General features: G+C 40.7%; 4 protein-coding genes and 1 non-coding gene across 5 annotated transcripts; 3 read left to right on the forward strand and 2 right to left on the reverse strand.

Annotated features, from left to right (window-relative positions):
- Positions 1 to 5,922: 5,922 nt before the first annotated feature.
- GLRG_01189 (uncharacterized protein) lies at positions 5,923 to 6,666 on the reverse strand (the record flags this gene model as incomplete). Its single annotated transcript, XM_008091874.1, has 2 exons — positions 5,923 to 6,072; positions 6,520 to 6,666. The coding sequence occupies 2 exons, from the start codon at positions 6,664 to 6,666 to the stop codon at positions 5,923 to 5,925; spliced, it is 297 nt and encodes a 98-aa protein (XP_008090065.1).
- Positions 6,667 to 8,795: 2,129 nt separating this feature from the next.
- On the forward strand, positions 8,796 to 9,023 carry GLRG_01190 (uncharacterized protein; the record flags this gene model as incomplete). Its single annotated transcript, XM_008091875.1, has 2 exons — positions 8,796 to 8,870; positions 8,937 to 9,023. The coding sequence occupies 2 exons, from the start codon at positions 8,796 to 8,798 to the stop codon at positions 9,021 to 9,023; spliced, it is 162 nt and encodes a 53-aa protein (XP_008090066.1).
- A 400-nt stretch (positions 9,024 to 9,423) lies between these two features.
- Positions 9,424 to 10,252, reverse strand: GLRG_01191 (uncharacterized protein; the record flags this gene model as incomplete). Its single annotated transcript, XM_008091876.1, has 2 exons — positions 9,424 to 9,771; positions 9,839 to 10,252. 2 exons carry the CDS (start codon positions 10,250 to 10,252, stop codon positions 9,424 to 9,426), a joined length of 762 nt encoding a protein of 253 aa, XP_008090067.1.
- Positions 10,253 to 11,460: 1,208 nt separating this feature from the next.
- Positions 11,461 to 11,541, forward strand: GLRG_13040. Its single transcript has one exon. It is a non-coding gene; the product is annotated as a tRNA-Gly (tRNA).
- Positions 11,542 to 14,252: 2,711 nt separating this feature from the next.
- GLRG_01192 (hypersensitive response-inducing protein) lies at positions 14,253 to 14,758 on the forward strand (the record flags this gene model as incomplete). The annotated part of the gene is made up of 2 exons (XM_008091877.1): positions 14,253 to 14,380; positions 14,446 to 14,758. The coding sequence occupies 2 exons, from the start codon at positions 14,253 to 14,255 to the stop codon at positions 14,756 to 14,758; spliced, it is 441 nt and encodes a 146-aa protein (XP_008090068.1).
- Between the last annotated feature and the right edge of the window lie 3,975 nt (positions 14,759 to 18,733).

Genomic DNA, 18,733 nt, shown 5'->3' on the forward strand with positions numbered 1-18,733 from the left:
TAGTAAGGATTTACTTCTTCTTAGTAGTAAATATAGCCTTAGTAAGCTTATTAGCCTTATAGGTAGAGAAGGATTTATTTAAAAAGGTAATAGTATTATTAGTCTATATACTAATAATCCTAAAGTCTAGGCTTTTTATATTAGTAATTAGTAGGTATAGATTAAAGGTTAAAGTCTTTATTTAGAGCTTTTCTTTATAGTAATAACTATATATTACCTACTAGTAAGTGCCTGCCTTTATAATACTATATAACAGCTTTACTACTTATATAATAGTGCTTTTTAGATAAAGGTCCTATATTTATAATAAAAGGCATATAAGAATTATATAATTTAATAAGGTAGTTAACTATATATATACCTAGGTAATATTATATAACTAAAGTAAGAAATTATTATTATTATAAATAAAGAATAAGGTAAAGGTAAGAATAAGGTATTAGCTAGCTTACTAGATTATAAGTAACTAGGTAAGAATTACTTCTTTACTATTATTAGTGTATCCTTAGATAACTAGGTAGGATTTCTTATATAGTTTTTTATTTTAGCCTTTTACCTTATTAATAATTTATAATTTAAATATTTATACTTTAGTATACTTATTCTTATTATATTAAATAAAGTAAAATACCTTATAGGTAATAAGCCTTTTAATTTTAGTAGTAGTTACTTACTTAAAGGGCTTCTTTAGGGTAGTAATAATACTTTTTTTTTATAGTTTAATTAATAATAGTTAGTTAGCTTTTTTCTTTATTAAGACGTACGCTATACTTATAGTAGTAAAGAAGGCAGTAGGCCTAGTAGTAAAGCTAGTTTTATTAAAGAAATTAATATACCTCTATAGGTAGCTAGCTTTTTACTTTAGCTATAGGTATATAGTAATAGTAATACTATTATATATTTCTTTAGTAGGCATAAAGATATTAGTAGGTAATAAGGCTGCTATACTATTATTATTATTCTTCTTATTATTTTACCTACTTACCTTAAAGAGTAGCTATTATTACTTATTATAAGTATCTTTAAGGTATAGTTTAATAATAGTTAAATAAAAAGTTTATAGGCCTTAAGGGAGGTTAATAGTGTAAGTAGTCCTATTACTAGTAATAAGGCAAAAGGGGCCTTACTAGCCCTTTTTCTTATACTAGATATAGACTATAGATTAAAGCAGAAAGGCTACTATTATAGTAGTATTTAGGCTATTATATATAGTTACTACCTTATTAACTTACTTTTTTATATAGATTTAGTAAATAGCCTTTATTACTTTTCTTACTGCTTTAGCCTTTTTAAGTAAAGTTAGTAAAAGTAGTAATAAGTTAGAGATTTATAGGTAGGTGCTAAAGACTAGTAGTATAGGTATTAGGCTATTTAGGCTAGCTATATTATTAATTACTTTAATAGCTAGCTAAAAGGTAACCTTAGGTATATAGCCCTTACTATAAAGGATATTATATATACGTTAGAGGGGTATATAGTATCTTTTAACCTTACTAATACTATTATAGGCTTTAATTAGTATTTCTTTAATATTAATATAAAGTAACCTTACTAACTACTTAAATTTACTAGTATAAAAGTTTAGGCTAGTATTAGTAATAATCTAGTTAGGTAGGCTAAAGTAGATATTAATTTAGTATATCTAAAGTGCCTTTTATATATACTTTATAGTAATGTTTTTAAGTAAACAGGCTACTTAAAAAGATATTATAGTATTAACTATATATAAGGCTAGGTAGTTACTATTAAGGTAGATAATATTAATAATAATCTTATAGTTAAAGTTATATTTATTATTATATAAAGTAAATTTAAAGTAACTAGGCGCCTTTATATTTATCTAGTAGTAATAGTAGACCTTAGTTAATTTCTTTAAGGCTATAATCTTAACTTTATTACTAGATTATTAGAGGACGTAATAAAGCCTTTTAACTAATAGGTAGCTAAAGTAATAATAAATTTACTATAACTTAATATCTATAAGATAGTAGTAAGTAATACTTTACTTATATTAATTAAGTAGTATCTATATATAGCCTTATTTACAAATAGTAAGTATAATAGTATTACCTTAAATTAGCTTATTAGTAAGGTTATTAAATTTAATACTATACTAATTTATATTTATAAGGTAAAATAGAAATAAGGTGTTTAATAGTATTATATAGAAGGTTAGCGTACTAAAGGGGGTTAGTATATTAATTACCCCTTATAATTTAAAGTAGTTACTACTACTAAAGTAGATTTTTACTTTACCTGCCTGTAACTTATCTATAGCTAGATTTCCTTTTATTTAGTAGTAAAGGGTAAGATACTGCTTATATCTAGCTGTTAAATGTTTAGCTACACTAGAGTTAGGTATAATACTATAAAATAAGATAAATAAATATTACTTATTAAGGGTAAAGACGTCTACGTTAGGTAGCTTATTATTATATAGATTCTTATATAGGGAGTTATCTTTTATAAGAAAATAGGTTATAGATTAGTTATATAGTAATAAAAAAAAAGTAAGCCTATTAACAGTAGATAAGTTAAAGAATATTATTAATATATAAAACGTAGTGCTTAATTCTTTATCTTTATTACTTTTTATATAGTTACCTTCTTTATCTAAAGTAAATAGCTTATATCTCTTAAAGTTAGTTATAAAGTAGTTAAAGGCTTTAGGTAAAGAGTCTATTAGATACTACTTTTTATACTTATAGTAGGCTTATTACCTTTTGTCTTTTAAGTGCCTTATTAACTAATAGTTAGGCTTACTATATATATAGTACTTCTTTATAAATAATAATAAGGGTAAAGGAGGTACTTATTACTATAGATTACTATTAAAAGGGCGCTATAGTGTAAAGTTACTATAGCTATAGTTACGTTAGCTAAATTACTAGTAACTTTACTAGCTGTTATAGGTATAGTTAGTCTAGTATTAATTATCTACTTCTTTAGTTAGGTATTAATATATAGGTTATTTAAATTATATTATATTACTAATTACTAATTAGAGCTAGCTATATACACTAGTAAATATTAAAAATAGATTAAAAAAGGTAAAAGAGTATTTTTTTATTTTATAGTAAGAGTTAAGTAATTAGTTATAGAGGGCTACGTTAGATAAGGTACTAATCCTTATAACTATTTTTATAAAGGTAGTTACTCTCTTAATAAGTAACTCTAGGTATTTAGCCTTACTTTTGTCTAGATTATCTAAGATAGTCCTTATTAAATTAGTCTTTTATAGCTTAGTAAGGTAGGCCTAAAAGGTCTCTTTATTCTTAAAATTACCTCTTATTTATATTACTATAGTTATAAAGTTAGTCTAGTTATAGAGATAGTTAGTATAGTACTTTATAGCCTTACCTTTAAGTATAATAAAGAAGGTGCTTATAAAGTGCTCTTACTAGATCCTAGCCTTTATATAGTAGTTATAAAAGATTATAAGCTTTAATTTAAGTAACTTATATACCTCTTTACTATACTTTATCTTATTAAGGTATAATTTAATAAGGTTAGTAAGCTAGTAAGTTATAAGTAAGGTAGTAATAACTAGTGTAACTAATAGGTAAAGGTAAGCGTTACTTACCTACTTAAATAGTAAAGAAATAAAATTTAAGTTATTATATAATAAGGCTAGATTAATAGGCCTTTATTAACCTTTTTAGACTTAAGTAACTTATACTAAGGGGGTAATAATATAAGAGGGGCCTAGTTAATCTTATGTTAATATTATTTCTAGTAGTAGGTCTATAATATCTTATATAAAGTTAGGTTTATTAATCTTTAAGTAAAAATCCTTACTCCTTTTCTTTTTTTTTTTAATATCCTTAAGTGTCTACGCCTTTAAATTATTAGCCTTAAGGGTATAGTAGATTTATTTAGTAATAGTTAGTAACTTTACTATTAATACCTATATACCCTTACGTATTAGGTAGTCTTTAAATTTAATAATAGTTTTATAAGTAGTACTTTTAAAGGTATTAAGTAACTATTTTTTAAAGTCTTTAGTAGTATATCTCTATAGCTATTAACTATATAGCTATATAAAGCTATATTATATTATTTAAAGTATAATAATAGTACTTAAGGTGTTATATTACTTAACTTAGGTAAGGCTATTAGGAATATTAGCTAAATTAGTTATACCTTATAGTTATATAATAATAAAAGGCTAGCTATACTCTAAGATAAGATATAGATCCTTAATATCCTATAGATAGATATACTCCTTTACCCTAGCTAGTGCCTATAGTTTACTTTACTTTTTACTTAGTTTTTTCTTTACTATTATTACCCTCTATTAGCCTTACTAACCTCTTAATTATAGGCACTTACTTTTTACTTATAAGGTTAAAAGTAAATCTATATATTAAAGGAATTACTACTATTAGTATAAATAATAATAAGATAAGTAAATAAATAATATAATATAAAGAGGTATAAGTAAAAAATAAGGTAAATAAAGAGATAAAATAATAGATAAATAAATAGTAGTAAATAGCTTTAGGGAGGCCTTACGCTTTAGTAATATAAAAAGATAACTCTAGGGAGGCCTTATAGTAGATCTTACTTAAAGAATAAAAGAAGACGTATACTACCTCTAAAAGGAGACGTATATAGACCTTACCTTTTAGTAAGTAAGATACTATAGTTAAAGATTTTTAAAGGAAAAAAGGTAAAAAGTTAAGGTTATATACCTTACTTAAGGGTAAATAATAAGTAGTCTTTTTAGATTAATTAGGATAGTAAAGTTAAGTAAAAGTTATATTAGTTACTAATAACTATACCTTACTTAAAGAAAGAAAGAAAGTAAGGAGGATAGTGTAGTTATTAATAGGTATTTAAAGGATAAGAAAAAGTAAGTAAATTAAGGTAATATAAGTAACCTCTACCTTTTTTACTTTACTTTAAGAACAAAAGGAGGCGTACTTACTAAAGGTAATAATTAGCTACTAACTATCTAGTTAAGAAAAGGAGTTATAATTACTATAGGCTATACCTAGCTAATAATATAATATTAGAAGTATATAAAGGTAAGGTTAGTAAAAGCTATTTATTTATAAATACTATATTAAAAGTAGATTACTTAGGTAGTTCTTACTTAACTACTTTATAGCTAGTTCTACTAGTAAGATCTTATTTAGATAAGAACTTATAGAAGTCTATTTACTTATAATCTTATATAGGCTGTTACTACTATAGTAAGATAAAAACTTAGTAAAATAAAAATCTTAATAATTAAAGGAAAAAAAGGTTAAAGGATAAAAAAAAAAAAAAACTTAAAGAAACTTAGGTATAAAAAGAAGATAATTATACTAAATACTATAAAGGTTATTAGTAAGTAAGTAGTATATAAAAAAAAGGACTTCTCTAAAAGTAATAAAGTTAATAGTAGTAATAGTAGTTATTATATAGTAGACGTAGGGCTTAAAGGGTTATTTACTAGGTATTATAAGATCTTAGGTACTAACGATCTTTAGGCTAGGTAGCACTTTAATACTTTAATCTAAGCTGCTATAGTAAGTAAAGTATTATAGCCTCTTCTAATAATCCTTACTAATTTATAGTAGTAGTAACTATAAAGTTAACTACTAATTAGTGTTAGTATTATAAGGATTATAATTAAGGTAGCTATAATAGTATTAATTAACTATTAGTAGCTAGGTAAAGATAATAATAAAGGAAAAGAGAAGAGGTTGCTGCTGTGGGTATTTGTGGTGGTGTAAGTGAGCCGCCGGGGTGAGTCACGTGATGGTAAATCACGTGACTATGGATCGGCTCCACCATTGAACAGTTGAATATCCCGACAAAAGCTCTACTACAGAAATTATGTATTGCGTCACATGATTTGTTACGCTCACGAGGTCTCCCGTAACCTAGTACTGAGCAGGATCTTTGGGCTCTTCGCCCGCCTAATCTCAGAGTCTACAGGAACCCACTCGTCTCGAACAAGTCACCCGGCGGAACTATGTGTCTACCAGCCTTGGCCACGTACTTCGAGATAGAAACAGTGAAGACAGCACCGCTTATTCTAGGCCCCTGGCGCCTCATGGAATCGAGCTTCCCCAGCATAACCTGGAGCCGTTCCAGGTCATTCCCTTCACCCACTACGGCCCCGGGCCTGGCATGGTACGGTAGAACATAGATCAGTGTGATTAACCGCCGCGTCTGTTTTTCTTGAAGAGAAGTAGTTGTCCCTTTCCAAATATACATACAAGAAGACTTCCGGGCAGAAATCCCCTTTCCTATGCGGGTCTATCTTTTGGTGACCCACGTCTATGACGTTCACCACTGGTATCAGCCAGCTTCATGACATCCGGCAAAATAACGCCGACCGTAAAATCCCTTGTCGTTAACTAAACATCACAACTCAAACTACCATCGCCCAAGTCATTGCAGACGCCTTGCTTAGCCACGCCCTGTAAGTAAAAAAAAGAAGACACATTGTTAGTCATATTTTCACCTATTTAAGGAAAATAAAAAGGGTGTCGTTTCAATAGATAAAGCAATTTGCCGACTTACATTGCAAGTCCGTGTGCACGGATCCAAACGGGTATTGCAGGCAGTTGTCGTGAAAGTACAGCAGGCTGTAGTCGGGTCGCACTTCTCAGGAAGGGCGATGGCTAGGGCGGTGGCCGCAAGAGTGACAAGTGCGAGTTTGTAATGCATTTTGGGGGGAGAGGATATAGTATGCGGAGTTTCTAACGTTATACTGGTTGAGGAAAGTAGTCCTCATCGTTACAAGTGGGAAGTCTTTCTTCTTTTTATAAAGCTACAAGTTAAGCCATTTCTCTTTCTATTGTAACATCTTAAAGCCTAGCCCTAGATAGCTCACATGGGGCAACGACCAGTAAAACAAGCCACCGGTTTTCTTTGCCATATTGGGTCTATACTATGTATAGCGCACTAGGCTAGCCATAATATATATAACAAGGATGCCTATAATTACATAGTAATTACACTGAAGCATTGGTTTCGCTAAATGCTAAAAGTTTCCTAATGTGGTCCTAAAAGTGAAGTTGTGTAACTGTATAAGTGGCAACCCGCGTTCAACGCCACGTGGTATGGCGCATGATAATCCACTTGACAGGTGCTGTATGAAGCTATCGTGACAACAGGACTATTATGTCGTGGAGAGATTCTTTTGAAGCCTAGTTATGTTTCTAATGCGTATGTCTTGAACTGCCCTGTTACTTGGCCAATTTCTACCCTCGTTGTCGTAGTCATCTTCATCGATATCAACAGCCTTCAGGGTTAATTAAGCCTAGTCTAGGCTGCCACGACACGTAAGGCGTTAGTTGCCGGATCACTGGCGTCGTTTTTCCGACATGCGTCCCTTATAGGAAGCCGTGTTTTATAAGATAGCAATGGATGACAGGAAGCAAAACGCATATATATAAGAATAAAGAACGCAATCACGGCTGAAGGGTATTGGAAACATTTACGGGGCAGACTATTGAAGGTTATTTGTACCCTTGTACATGACTCGTGTATGAGACAATCAGCGTGTCAGCCAACGTGGACCTGTAGCAATCCTACAGCACTCGGGCTCCGGGTCGATTGTCAACTCCGCTAATTTGGGTATGTAACTATAGGTAAATCGCATCGAGCCCTAGCCTTTATGCCTCCCCCGTTCGCATGCTTATCTTTTGACCCATCTCTCTGCAACAAAGATGCATTGTCGGCGAGGCCGCGATGATGTCAAGCCCCTGCACGTCAGAGACGGATAACTATGGCGGAAACAAAAGAAAAACAAACACCGTATTGTAAGTAGGCTGGCGGTCCTGATAAGTCGAGCGCGGCGTCACGACTTTGTCATCGTTCATAGGAGGCGCAACCATTTTGTAGCCTAGTAGCGCAGAGGCTGGTGCGGAAGGCTTGCCAATGACTTCATTTGCATCGGCCAGCCAATAGAGCGGGTCGTTTGGCACGGCTGTGATGGCTACTAGCCCAGCGTTTTCCGGCTGCATACCTAATAAATAGAGTTGAATGCTGACCAATGAGCAGCTTTGAATTTGGTCACTATTCCTAGCAGTCTTATAGACCAGCGTATGTGATATATATGTACTCTACTACGTATGTCTAACGAATCAGGACATTGTCACAAGTGAAGGTTTCAGACCCCGGTTCCCTGGACTCGGGAACATTGCCTTGATTGAGTGAGTTAATAAGCGAGCGGTCAGGACAGCTGCCATTCGAGTCGTGTTTTGGTGGTATTAGTGGCAGGTTGAGATGATCCCCATGCCCAGTATCCGTCACCGTGTCATCGGACTATTAACATTGCTTGGCGATTAATGGACATCCTCCAGTCAAGGAGAGTCACAGGCCAGGCAGGTATAATCAAACGACTAAATTTATACAAGCACAGTTTCAGCTTATTTGTTAGGGGCCATAGTAACTCGGAATTAACCCGTTCGATATTATTGTACAATGGTACCAGGCCGAAGTTAAATACCCCGGTTAGGTAATTGACGTCCACCCCCCTACTGCAGAACTTCACTTTTGGTGAATATTCCCCCTCTATCATGATGTCGGTTATGGGGGGTAACATCATAGTGGTATTTTACTTACCCCTGCCACCCTGTATATTGAAGAATCAGATGAGTAGATACAGACCCCTTTTTCATTATAAAAAGGGCCCAAGAACGTCTCAACAGTCAAGGTTTGCATTCTTCATCACTTCCACATCTTAACAATAACAAGCAGGACTTGCTACCAATTATCAATTTTCCTTACACATCTTTCTGCATTTCAAAGTCCAACAAAGGATATATCTTTCAACCCAAACCTTTTTCAAAATGCAGTTCTTCGTCATTATCAGCGCCTTGATGGCGGTTGCTGTTACCGCTGCTCCTACTCCCGATCCCGATTGCGTAAGTCAATCCATAGTTTGAATTACAACCAGCTGCCAAAGCACAAAAAGCTCATGTAACGCTTAGAACGCATACACTTGCCAGCATGCTCCCCCTCCAGGCGCCGAACCGGACGTTGGCCCTGGGGATCTCGTCAAGAGTCTCATTCCTTAGATTGTTGGATGGAAGTCCAGCTCGGAAAAGACGTGATGTGGGGGGAAGGCTGTTCTCTTTCGCATCAAAGCGGTCTTTTGGCGGGTTTTGCAAGACAGGAAATGCACGATGAAGGCGTATTGATACAAGTGGGCGGGTCGAGTTATGGGACAGCTGGAGGCTGCGAGCGGTGACAGCTGGTAGCCCTTTGCCAACCCTGCTGCCACGGACTTCCAGACAATTACTCCTTTCGTCTGCCGAATATATCACGTTTTTATTGTCAATATTTCGACCTGCTGTGTGTACGGAACTCATCCAAATATTGTACACTATCCGTACCAGTAGACCCGCTGCCCAGGTGCTCATCCGCTTGAAGATCACTGCCATCGAAGCGTCAAAAGAATTGCCCGTATTTACCGGCTCAAGCAGCCTTTCTTGCAACTGCCACTTGTGCAGCCTGCTGAATGGTTTTACCAAGAGTCTCGGGCATGCTGAGGAAAGGTGAGTGGCTAGCTGTGAGCGTAGCAGTGAAGGAGCTGGCTGGGAACTGGGACGACATGTCGATTTGTTTGTCCAGAGTCAGAAGCTGGTCTTCCTCTGCGAAGATGTAGCCCATCTCAAAGCCCTCATTCCAGGGCTCAAACCGGGACTTATCTAGGAATGTCTTGCTAGGCTGGGGGCATAGGGCGGCGGCTGCCTTGGTAGCGAGGGAAGGCTCAACGCCAGCGTAGAATAGTGAGATCGGGTCTCGGGGTAAGATAAAACCGCCCTGTAATGTGAAGGTGATAAGAGTCAGCCACGTCGAGGTCCTGGATGCGGTTTCGTCTGTCTCCTACTTTGATATCCAGCCACGGCTGCGGTCCGTCGCTATCAGAATCAGATAGGCTCTCATCGGCCGGCATGGCGAACGAGGTCATGTAGATAAGCATAAGAACGCCACCAGTCTTCTTTTTGGCAACACGGCTTTTGTGATTGAGACCTTCAACGGCGTTCGCAACGGGGATGCCGCCATAAGAGTGTGCCACCACGACGACCTCCCGCCCTGCATCGATGAGTCGCTGCAGCTCAGCGCGAACTGCGTCCGCGTCTTGATCAAGCCCAGCGTTTACGTCCGTACTACCGACGCTGGGCAACGCAACAGCCGCGGTGGGGTAGCCCCGGCCGGCTAGGTCTTCACGCACAAGGTCAAATATCCATGGCTTGTGCCAGGCGCCGGGGATGAAGACGATGGTGGGGAGCTCAGAAGACATGACGTTTGCGGTCGATTGGGTCATGGAGATAACTGCGGTCGGAATCGAGACGTACGCCGAGAAGATGGCGGCAGAAGTGAAAGTCGGGGGCGAGGGAAAGTTCTCGTCCTAAGACTGTGGGATGTCATTTACCCGCTTTGACCTTTTGTATGGGTCTGCAGCCAAATGCCGCACTCAGAGTTCAGAGTCCAGGCGATTAGTCAAGTAAGGCCTTTTCTTTCTTTCCTTTGTTGCTAAGCAATCGGGCAGCTATGTTTCTTCAACGCATCAACTCATGTTATTCTTCATCAAAATTTTCTAGCACCCTTATCACCAGGGCATTGCCACAATTGTGATATCACATATGAGCAAGCCCATGGTATGTTTCCTGTGCCTCATGCCTGAAAAGTGGGGATTTCCGAGCCCCAAAACTGTAAGAAGTTGTTGTATGAAAGGAAATCTGCTCTTCGTCGGCGTTTTCCTATATTATGTCGAACAATCGCCCGATAACGAGTATCCATCACGGGGCCAACGCATAATCAATTATGAGAATGCGAGTGCTTTTTTTTCTATCCACGCTACCTCGCCAGAAGTCATATGGGATGCCAGCAAGATTATCACCAAGAAGCCGACACAGCCGTTGTGTGATGGGTATATTTCTTGATCACGATGAGTCGTCAGGAACTACACTCCATCATCGTTCCCTCCTTATTAGTGGGAAACGGCAGACACCTTTCCCAAGCAATAAAACTCAAGCAGACGGACAAATAAATGTCTATAATTGAAGAGATTTGTAATAGGGGTGGTTCGAGTATCTGACCGCATTCATTTCATGCTATAGAATATTTTTCATAAGGCCCAACTGATATTGTATACAGGTGGTAATTAATACGTCTTGTGAAAACCGTGTAGCCTCCCAAAGGTCTTTTCTGTATTCTAAGTGAGCCTTCTAATCTGGTAGTTAATGCAGGCTAGAATGTTACCACTCTCATTGTAGATAGTCGTAGCTATACTGACTATTAATACAAATAAGCTTTATTTAGTCTTATCAAGGCATGGATTTCTCAGACTCACCAAGTGAGGCCTTTAGGTCTAATCTTTGTCAAAATAGTAGTGCAAGCGGATATTAAAATCCCTGTCGTGCATTCTCACGCCACCTTCGCCGACCTTCATTTCTGTCTCACACCCAACTCGGACTATACAATGAGCAAGGAATGATGCATCTACGGGCGCCGATGGTTTAGTGGTAAAATTCTCCGTTGCCACCATGCAGCGTCGGGGAGCCGGGGGTTCGATTCCCCCTCGGCGCAATGTACTGGTCTGCCCGAGGGGTAAGGGCCTTCTTCAAATGTATGAAGAGCCCCATTTGCTTTTTGTATTGTATTAATCGGCTTTTGCTTAACCTCCACTGCATATAGACAAGTCCCTGTAACACAACGCTCTATAATTCTATATGCAGTAAAAAGTACAAGTACCTATAGCTAGGTGTAATATGATCTACACTAATAAGAGTATTAATGTTATAGGCTAAAAGAGGGACAAGGCCAAGGGCCTATAGATCTAGATATATTTCTGTGCCTATCCCCGTCTAATAGAGTAGCAGCCTGTTTGTGTTATTAAACAAAGAGAAATAAGGAATATACTCTTCACTCAGTTACACTATCTATTGCATATATTAAATCACTTGTACTCACTTTCTTCTTTCTCTTTACTGCTCTGCTGTTACGTTACACGTGTTTGCTGCGTAGCTTTGCGACGCCACTGTGCACCTTCACACGCCAGCACTGTCAGCCCATATACCCTGTTGGGTCCGAAGCGGCTGCCAGGAGGGCTGTGTCCTTTAATGCAAAGGAGATCGGTCTAATTTATTATTTCAAAACAACTAATACACTATGACACTGATGTAAAAAGCTTTAGCACTTTTGGCATAGACATAAAACTTACAACACTGCTTACACCTCGTTGAGCACTACTAAGTCTAGTCGGTAATTTAGACTTTGGGACTTGCTGTGACAAGTCTAAAAATAAGGATTGGGTCGCCTGGGGCTGCTAATGGGTCGATAGGTTTTCGTGGTAGTTCTAGGTCTTGAAGGCTAGTCATGTCAAGATCAGAGGGAGACAGATGGCGGTGGCATGTTTTGCAACCCGAAGACCCCGACAAACAACCCCCAAGATCGGTGCCTCGGCACGGAATAATAGGGGTGTATTTGGTGGGGTTGTTTAGGCCTAACTCACCGCCTCGTTCAAAGAACAAACATATCTTCCAAGCTAACAAGTCAAAGACAGCCCTGGGCAGGCGGGCATTGGCCGGCCAAACCTTTGAAGCTTCTCTTCTATCGCCGCGGCGTACACCGCTAGCTTGCAAAAGCTGGGTATTTTGCTCACGATTGTAGCATGTACCAGGTATGTATTGTGGGGAAACTATCATGATCTTATGGCACATTACCGTTGTCGATCAACAACCCATGCAAAGGCTGCTTTGGCGATCCAGTTACCCCAACCCACGAGTCAAGCTGTAAACCATTCGAGCGAGAGGCACCCATTCGGCACAGAGTTTGGTTAGGTCTCGGTAAATCGGCCCGGCCCAGTCAGGTCTCAGACTCAGAGCCTAAATTGGCTGCGGGGACAACTTCTTTCAACATCTGTTCAAACGTTCTTGTACCATGCCCTCTAGCAACTGATAGGCGGTGTCCTAACTTTCTTCGCCGTGACCCCCGGAGCAGTGAGTGTGGATCTCGTATAGGGGTTGTGGTTCTCCCTTGGGCTGAGGTGGTACGACACCCGAATCCTGATGAATGTGAAAGTATGCAACTTTGTTATGCGCTGCCCTAATTTTATGATGAATTCATTGCTATGATAGTCCATATAACAATGGCGGACTAGCACTGTTGGACTCAGGGTTGGATTCTGAATATTGTTTCTCGACAGAAGGTGTTTGTAGCGAAAACAAGCATGGACGACGCGTAACCCCTTCTTGAGCCAAGGGCTCGTCGAATAAGCAGATGATGTATCATTAGAAACTTTGACTGGCGATGAGTTGATGTTCAAACATGGGAAAAGGGAATGCACAATACCTATGTATAATGTGGGCATTAGCCCGGCTCATCAACGCCGCGAGAAAGCTTGGCCTACGTAAAGTCCACCTTCTTGGGCTGAAAAAAAGCCTTCGGGGGATGCTTGATTATTTCCGAGCCCGTCATGGATCCACTTAGTTAAATTGCCCAAAATAGATAAACTGAACGCCACTGATCGTCCCTTCGCGCCACTTGAAAGGGAACTGCGTGGAGCTGCTCAAAAAGAATCATTCATCTTGATGCTCGTCTGATTCGGCGATCATCGGTTGCCGGACCTCGACCCGTTCAAAGGAGAGAATTCCGGATTTACAGTGGAAATGCTAGAGTTGGTTCGGGCGAGATTGCGGGAATAAGGCTCGAAGGGTTGATCACCCCCTTTTCGGAGGGTGTTCTCAGCCCCTTGTTAGGAGGGAATTAGGCCAATGCGATGGCATCCTCTGAGGACTCCGCAAAATGGCCAACTTTCGGGAGTGCGGATGCTGTTTACTCTTCGTGCTACCATCACGGGGTTTCCAACACTTGCCTCGTCGAAGGCTTGAGTTCTAGCAGCAACTCGCGACCTGTGATGAACATGCTCAAGAATCGCGTCTCCACTCGTAGTGGGTTAGGTACATGTTTCCTTTGTTTGTATGCCCACGTCTATGACGTCCAACTCGTTACTAGGTGAACTACGGAGTAAGGAGCTCGGCAAGCAGGTAGAACACGAGCCTGGCTAGCTTGGGGGGTCCACCGATCGCCGGTGACGATAATCATTGCCACCGATGAACAGACAGCGTTGCTATTCTTCGTATTGACCAGGGCCAGTTATTGCCTAAACAAAGTATATATAAACTGCTGTCAGTGTCGTCGTCCCTAGCAATCAGGTCCTACCACCAGCTCACTATTACACTTTATCTTCTAATACACCACTTACTTTCCAATACACATAACCTCAACAAACCGTCAATATGAAGTTCTCCGTCATCCTCTCCTCTGCCGCCGTCGCCGCCGCCGCCGCTGTTATTGACAAGAGCATCGTCAAGTTCAGCGTCTCTGACTTCGGCGCCGGTTGCCTCGGCCACAGCACACAGTGCACGTAAGTTGAACCCCCCGGCACATCATGGAAATCGCAACGCAGGTTTACTAAAGCGCTTTCCCCAGCATCGGCTTCAACGTCTCCCGGCCCGAAGAGACCATCGGCGTTCAGTGCGCGGCCCGTGTCTCTGCCATCCCCGGCGCCGGCGGCCCCAACATTATCCCCGATATCAAGGGCGCCTCATGCACAAACTCCACCCGCACCTTCGACTTCGTCCGCAACGACGGTGCCGCTACCCTCACCGTCTACCAGCAGGTCAGCCGCCTCAGCTTCCGCACCGGCTCCCACGTCCTCCCCAGCTCGGACTTCGTCATCACCAACGAGCCCAACGCCTGGGTCGAGAGCTACACCGGCCCCAGCGCTTTTTTCCTCGAGTAAATCTCTGCTGCTCTTGGTGCGAAACGAGAACATTATTTCAATTTAATTGTACATGATTGAACGTTCCCTTGAAATCGAGGGAAGAATAAAGATATTTATAATCTAGATAATGCAATGAATTGTTGCTTACCCACAAACCACTTGAGCCTTGGCAACTTTTTGTCTGAGAATGTTAAACTTCTGGACCTTGTGCATTTCATCGGAAAGGCATAAGTTAACATTCACTAGAAACTATGCACTCCCTTTGATTTGGTAGACATTAGCTACGCGCGTAGCTGAGCCTCCACACAAGAGGGAAGAGCGGAGTAATAGGATTCACTTGGGAAGGTTTTGAAGACTTTTAGCTAGTTTTCCTCCTTTGATAACATGGTTTTGTTAGTAAAATAGGTTGGGTACTGTATTGTACACTCTCTGTAGCCCCCTTTCTTTGTTTCTTTGCACCCTCTGTGAAGAGGGGGCTTTAGCGTTACGCGTAGCAGGCTTGATAAATAAAATTCCTGGGTAACTTAGGTGGTAGAAGATCGCTCTTATTCAGGTACGTGGCTCTTTAATTCCAATCATGGTCAAGATCAATACTTCATTGTCGGCTGGTAATCCAAGTAAGTAGGTGGCCAACATGGCTGGTAGTCTGATACCCGGCCCCCGGGTACCTTCATGTCACTGATTCGCAGCCCGCCCTCGATATACCATGCATTCCAGCATTTGGACATTCTCAAATAATGATTATTTGGGCGTTATCCAAGTTTCTGATCACGTCCATTGGCTAGAACCACAGGCTGGAAACAATCCGACCTACACTCCATTAGCCTACACTCCATCAAGACCCAACAGCAATTTTCCCTTATGCAACGAACCACAATGATGATAGACCCAAGCCTCGCCGAAAGCTAGTCTCTTTGCGCGATCGCAACTATTATTATCGCGTTCAGGGTATTCTGCCGCACGAAGATGGTCAGGGTTTCTAGATAGCGGCCAGATGACTATTTGATTTTCTTTGCCTGGGTAAACACTTCTTGATCCGAACCCCGCCACTGGCCAAATCATCGAGGGAAGCTAACATTGACTCTGAGGCTGTCTACACGACTGTATCTACTATGGCGACGCTCTTTGTGCTGGTTGCACATGGCCAACACACCTCACTATTAACACATGAACAACGGGAAGCAATGCCACAATCCGATTTGTAGGTAAATTTGATCGGAAAGTACATTCCAAGTCGACTGTTCCGAAACAATAGCCTGGATGGCCAAGTGCAATTCGGCAATATGGATCAAGAAGCTTTTCAGCCGGCATGTGTTGCTAGTTGACAATGTTTGGACGTTAGAATCTAATAGTATGTGCTTTAAACTTTCTCCAGCCAGTTTTCTCATTTTATTCGATGTATAGCTGTTAATAAGGCAGCTTCCAAGTCTTATTATATAAAAGATCGGCCAAGGGCCAATAGGTGGAAAAGATCTTATTTTCCCCCATGGGGCTAGTTGAATTGACAGCAGTCATCATAGTATTGGTTATTTTCCTGACTTGCCGTCCTTCTAACCTTATGTGGCAAATAAGACCAGACCTCCGAGGTATATTGCTAACTGCCTTTCAGTCTGATATCTGAATAACTAGGGGTATAACAATGGTTCTAGAAAGCTGAGTACCGCAGAATAAGGTCTATTTCTACGGCATTCTAGTCATAAATGTTACTACAGAACTTCTTGTTATTATTATCCCTATATCTGTAAGTAAGCGAAATCGAACACATGGCGTTGTTGCTAAGTTACTTCAAAGGTCATCAGCCCCGTTCAGGCCTTAGTCTGGCGCAGAATCGGTATTATTCTTTTTCCTTAACTTAGGCGTCTTCTCAATGGCGGCTTATATCATTCGTATTGTTCTTATCCTCCATATGTTAGAAAAAGAAGCTGTTTATACTGTGAAGCTAACCTATTTCCATAGCTTATCAGTCGGTTTGGACCCGGAGCCATGTGGTCCATCCGTGAAGACTTTGTGGCTATTTTTGTCGGGCAAGCTTCAATGACTATTCCAATGTTTAGGAGGCGGTTCTGGGAAAACTCCATCAGCAGAACACCCAAAGCGAGCCGGGGGCCTGATGGTCATGAATTAACCGAAGGAGTGGCAAAAGAAATCCAAGAAAGCAAAGGATTCATGGAGCTTGACCATGATAGGCTTCACCCACCGCACAAACGCAACCCTTGGTACTCAAACCGGCAGCGTGGGTGCAACCGTGAAGGCAACGGTGCCCACAGGCAGCTTTGAAAGAGTTGTTGTAACAGATACATTCAGCATATGAGGGCAACCAATCACAGATGGATAGTGACTCGCCGTTTGGTTGTATTGGTAGCAAAGACCGCGACAATCTAGAAACTATGTCTCACCCAACTGTTTTTGGTATTCGCTGTTGGTGAAACGGGTGTTAGACTATAAGAGCCTTCACCGCTCCCCTCTGATGTCCTGCGATGGCCTCATAGCCTCTGGCTCTGATGGGGGCTGCCTTACCCTGGTCTCACCCTTGCCCCCCTCAGGTGTTTGTACAAAGTGAGCAAAAGCAGCGAGACTTACCCAGTTCACCCTATTGGTTAGAGTGCGATGGCATGAATGCAGATTCCAGCGATCTCGATTCAGCATGCTGGTGTGGCCAAGGTACATAGATACGGCGTCTGGTAGACTCCCATTGCTCACATCCCGGCTCCGACCTTCCAGCGGGCCTCGACGAGAAGCGCCGGATGAGTGGGGAAATCAATCGTGAACATCCACGAACCTTCTGAAATCCTGTTAAACCTTCGCTCGCTTCCTTCAGCTAAGTGGGCTGACTTTCGCTACTGCTCCAACCAGAGACTATGGTTCGTGTGGTCTATGTCACAAGTAATATGATTGCAATGAAAAAAGGTTGTGTCACGATGGGCTAGCATCTCGACTCAAGCATTCTTCTTCCACTCTGCATCGTTTTGCTGGAATATTCTTCATCCGGAGCAAACTCTCCGGGGGCCTATGGGCGCCGAGGCCCCGCCGCCCCGGAGCGGGGCGCCGCGGGGCCATTGCGGCATCGAGAGAACCACAAATCCGGACCCTCACTTTGCCGAAACGACAGATGGAATAGGTACCGAGGTTGGGCATATTGGCTAAAACTAGTGCTTACGCGCTGTTTCTTCGCACCCCCATAATCCTTATGCCAGCAGGGTCCAGCAGGGTCCATCTGGAACCCCTCGCTAGCCATGCCACGTCGTGGGACATGTGACTACTTTTCGCCCTGCACGCGAGGCCTGGCACTACGGCCCATACGCTATTCTATCTCAGACTAGGTGAGCCGAACCCTAATGGGTAGTGAAGCCTTACTATCACACTCAGGCGACAAAGAACAGGGTAGTTTTCCTTCACTGGCATCGCTGCGTCAATAAGTTATTTGGCATCTAATACAGCAAAAATGCTATTTTCGAGACATTTACAAGCACAACATGCAAGAACACTAGGTTTCCCGCCTGTTTATTACCCTCTGATGGAGGCTCCTGAATCGATGGTATTCGTAATGCTCTAGTGATGATATGGCAGTCAGGCCTGTTGTTTTATCACCCGAGTGCATGCGTACCATCCTTCACAGCCTTACTAACCATATCAATCTTACCAATCTTAGCAACCATGACGGCCTCATATTTCATGGGAATGCACAAACGGAAAGCCCAGCGCTGCGCTTGCACCAATAACGACGCGGTTTTCATGTGTTGGGACGGCCACCACGGTACAATCCAGCCCATCGCGACCTGATGATTGCCCGTTTTTCCCAACGTACACACCCACCGTATTCATCGGGCTTCGAGAACATACAGCCAAAATCCAGATCTGCAGGGTTTAGTCCAAGGTCGAGGATCGAAGACAGCCCCTTGAATCTGTACCGACGGGAAGGTGTGAGAGTGGGATGTCATCATCGTACATTGGCGCCGCATGCCATCTGGGCGGCGCCGCGTCTAGGCCCGAAGA

This window comes from Colletotrichum graminicola (assembly GCF_000149035.1).
Source record: "Colletotrichum graminicola M1.001 genomic scaffold supercont1.3, whole genome shotgun sequence".
In the NCBI taxonomy this organism is placed as follows: Eukaryota; Fungi; Ascomycota; class Sordariomycetes; order Glomerellales; family Glomerellaceae; genus Colletotrichum; species Colletotrichum graminicola.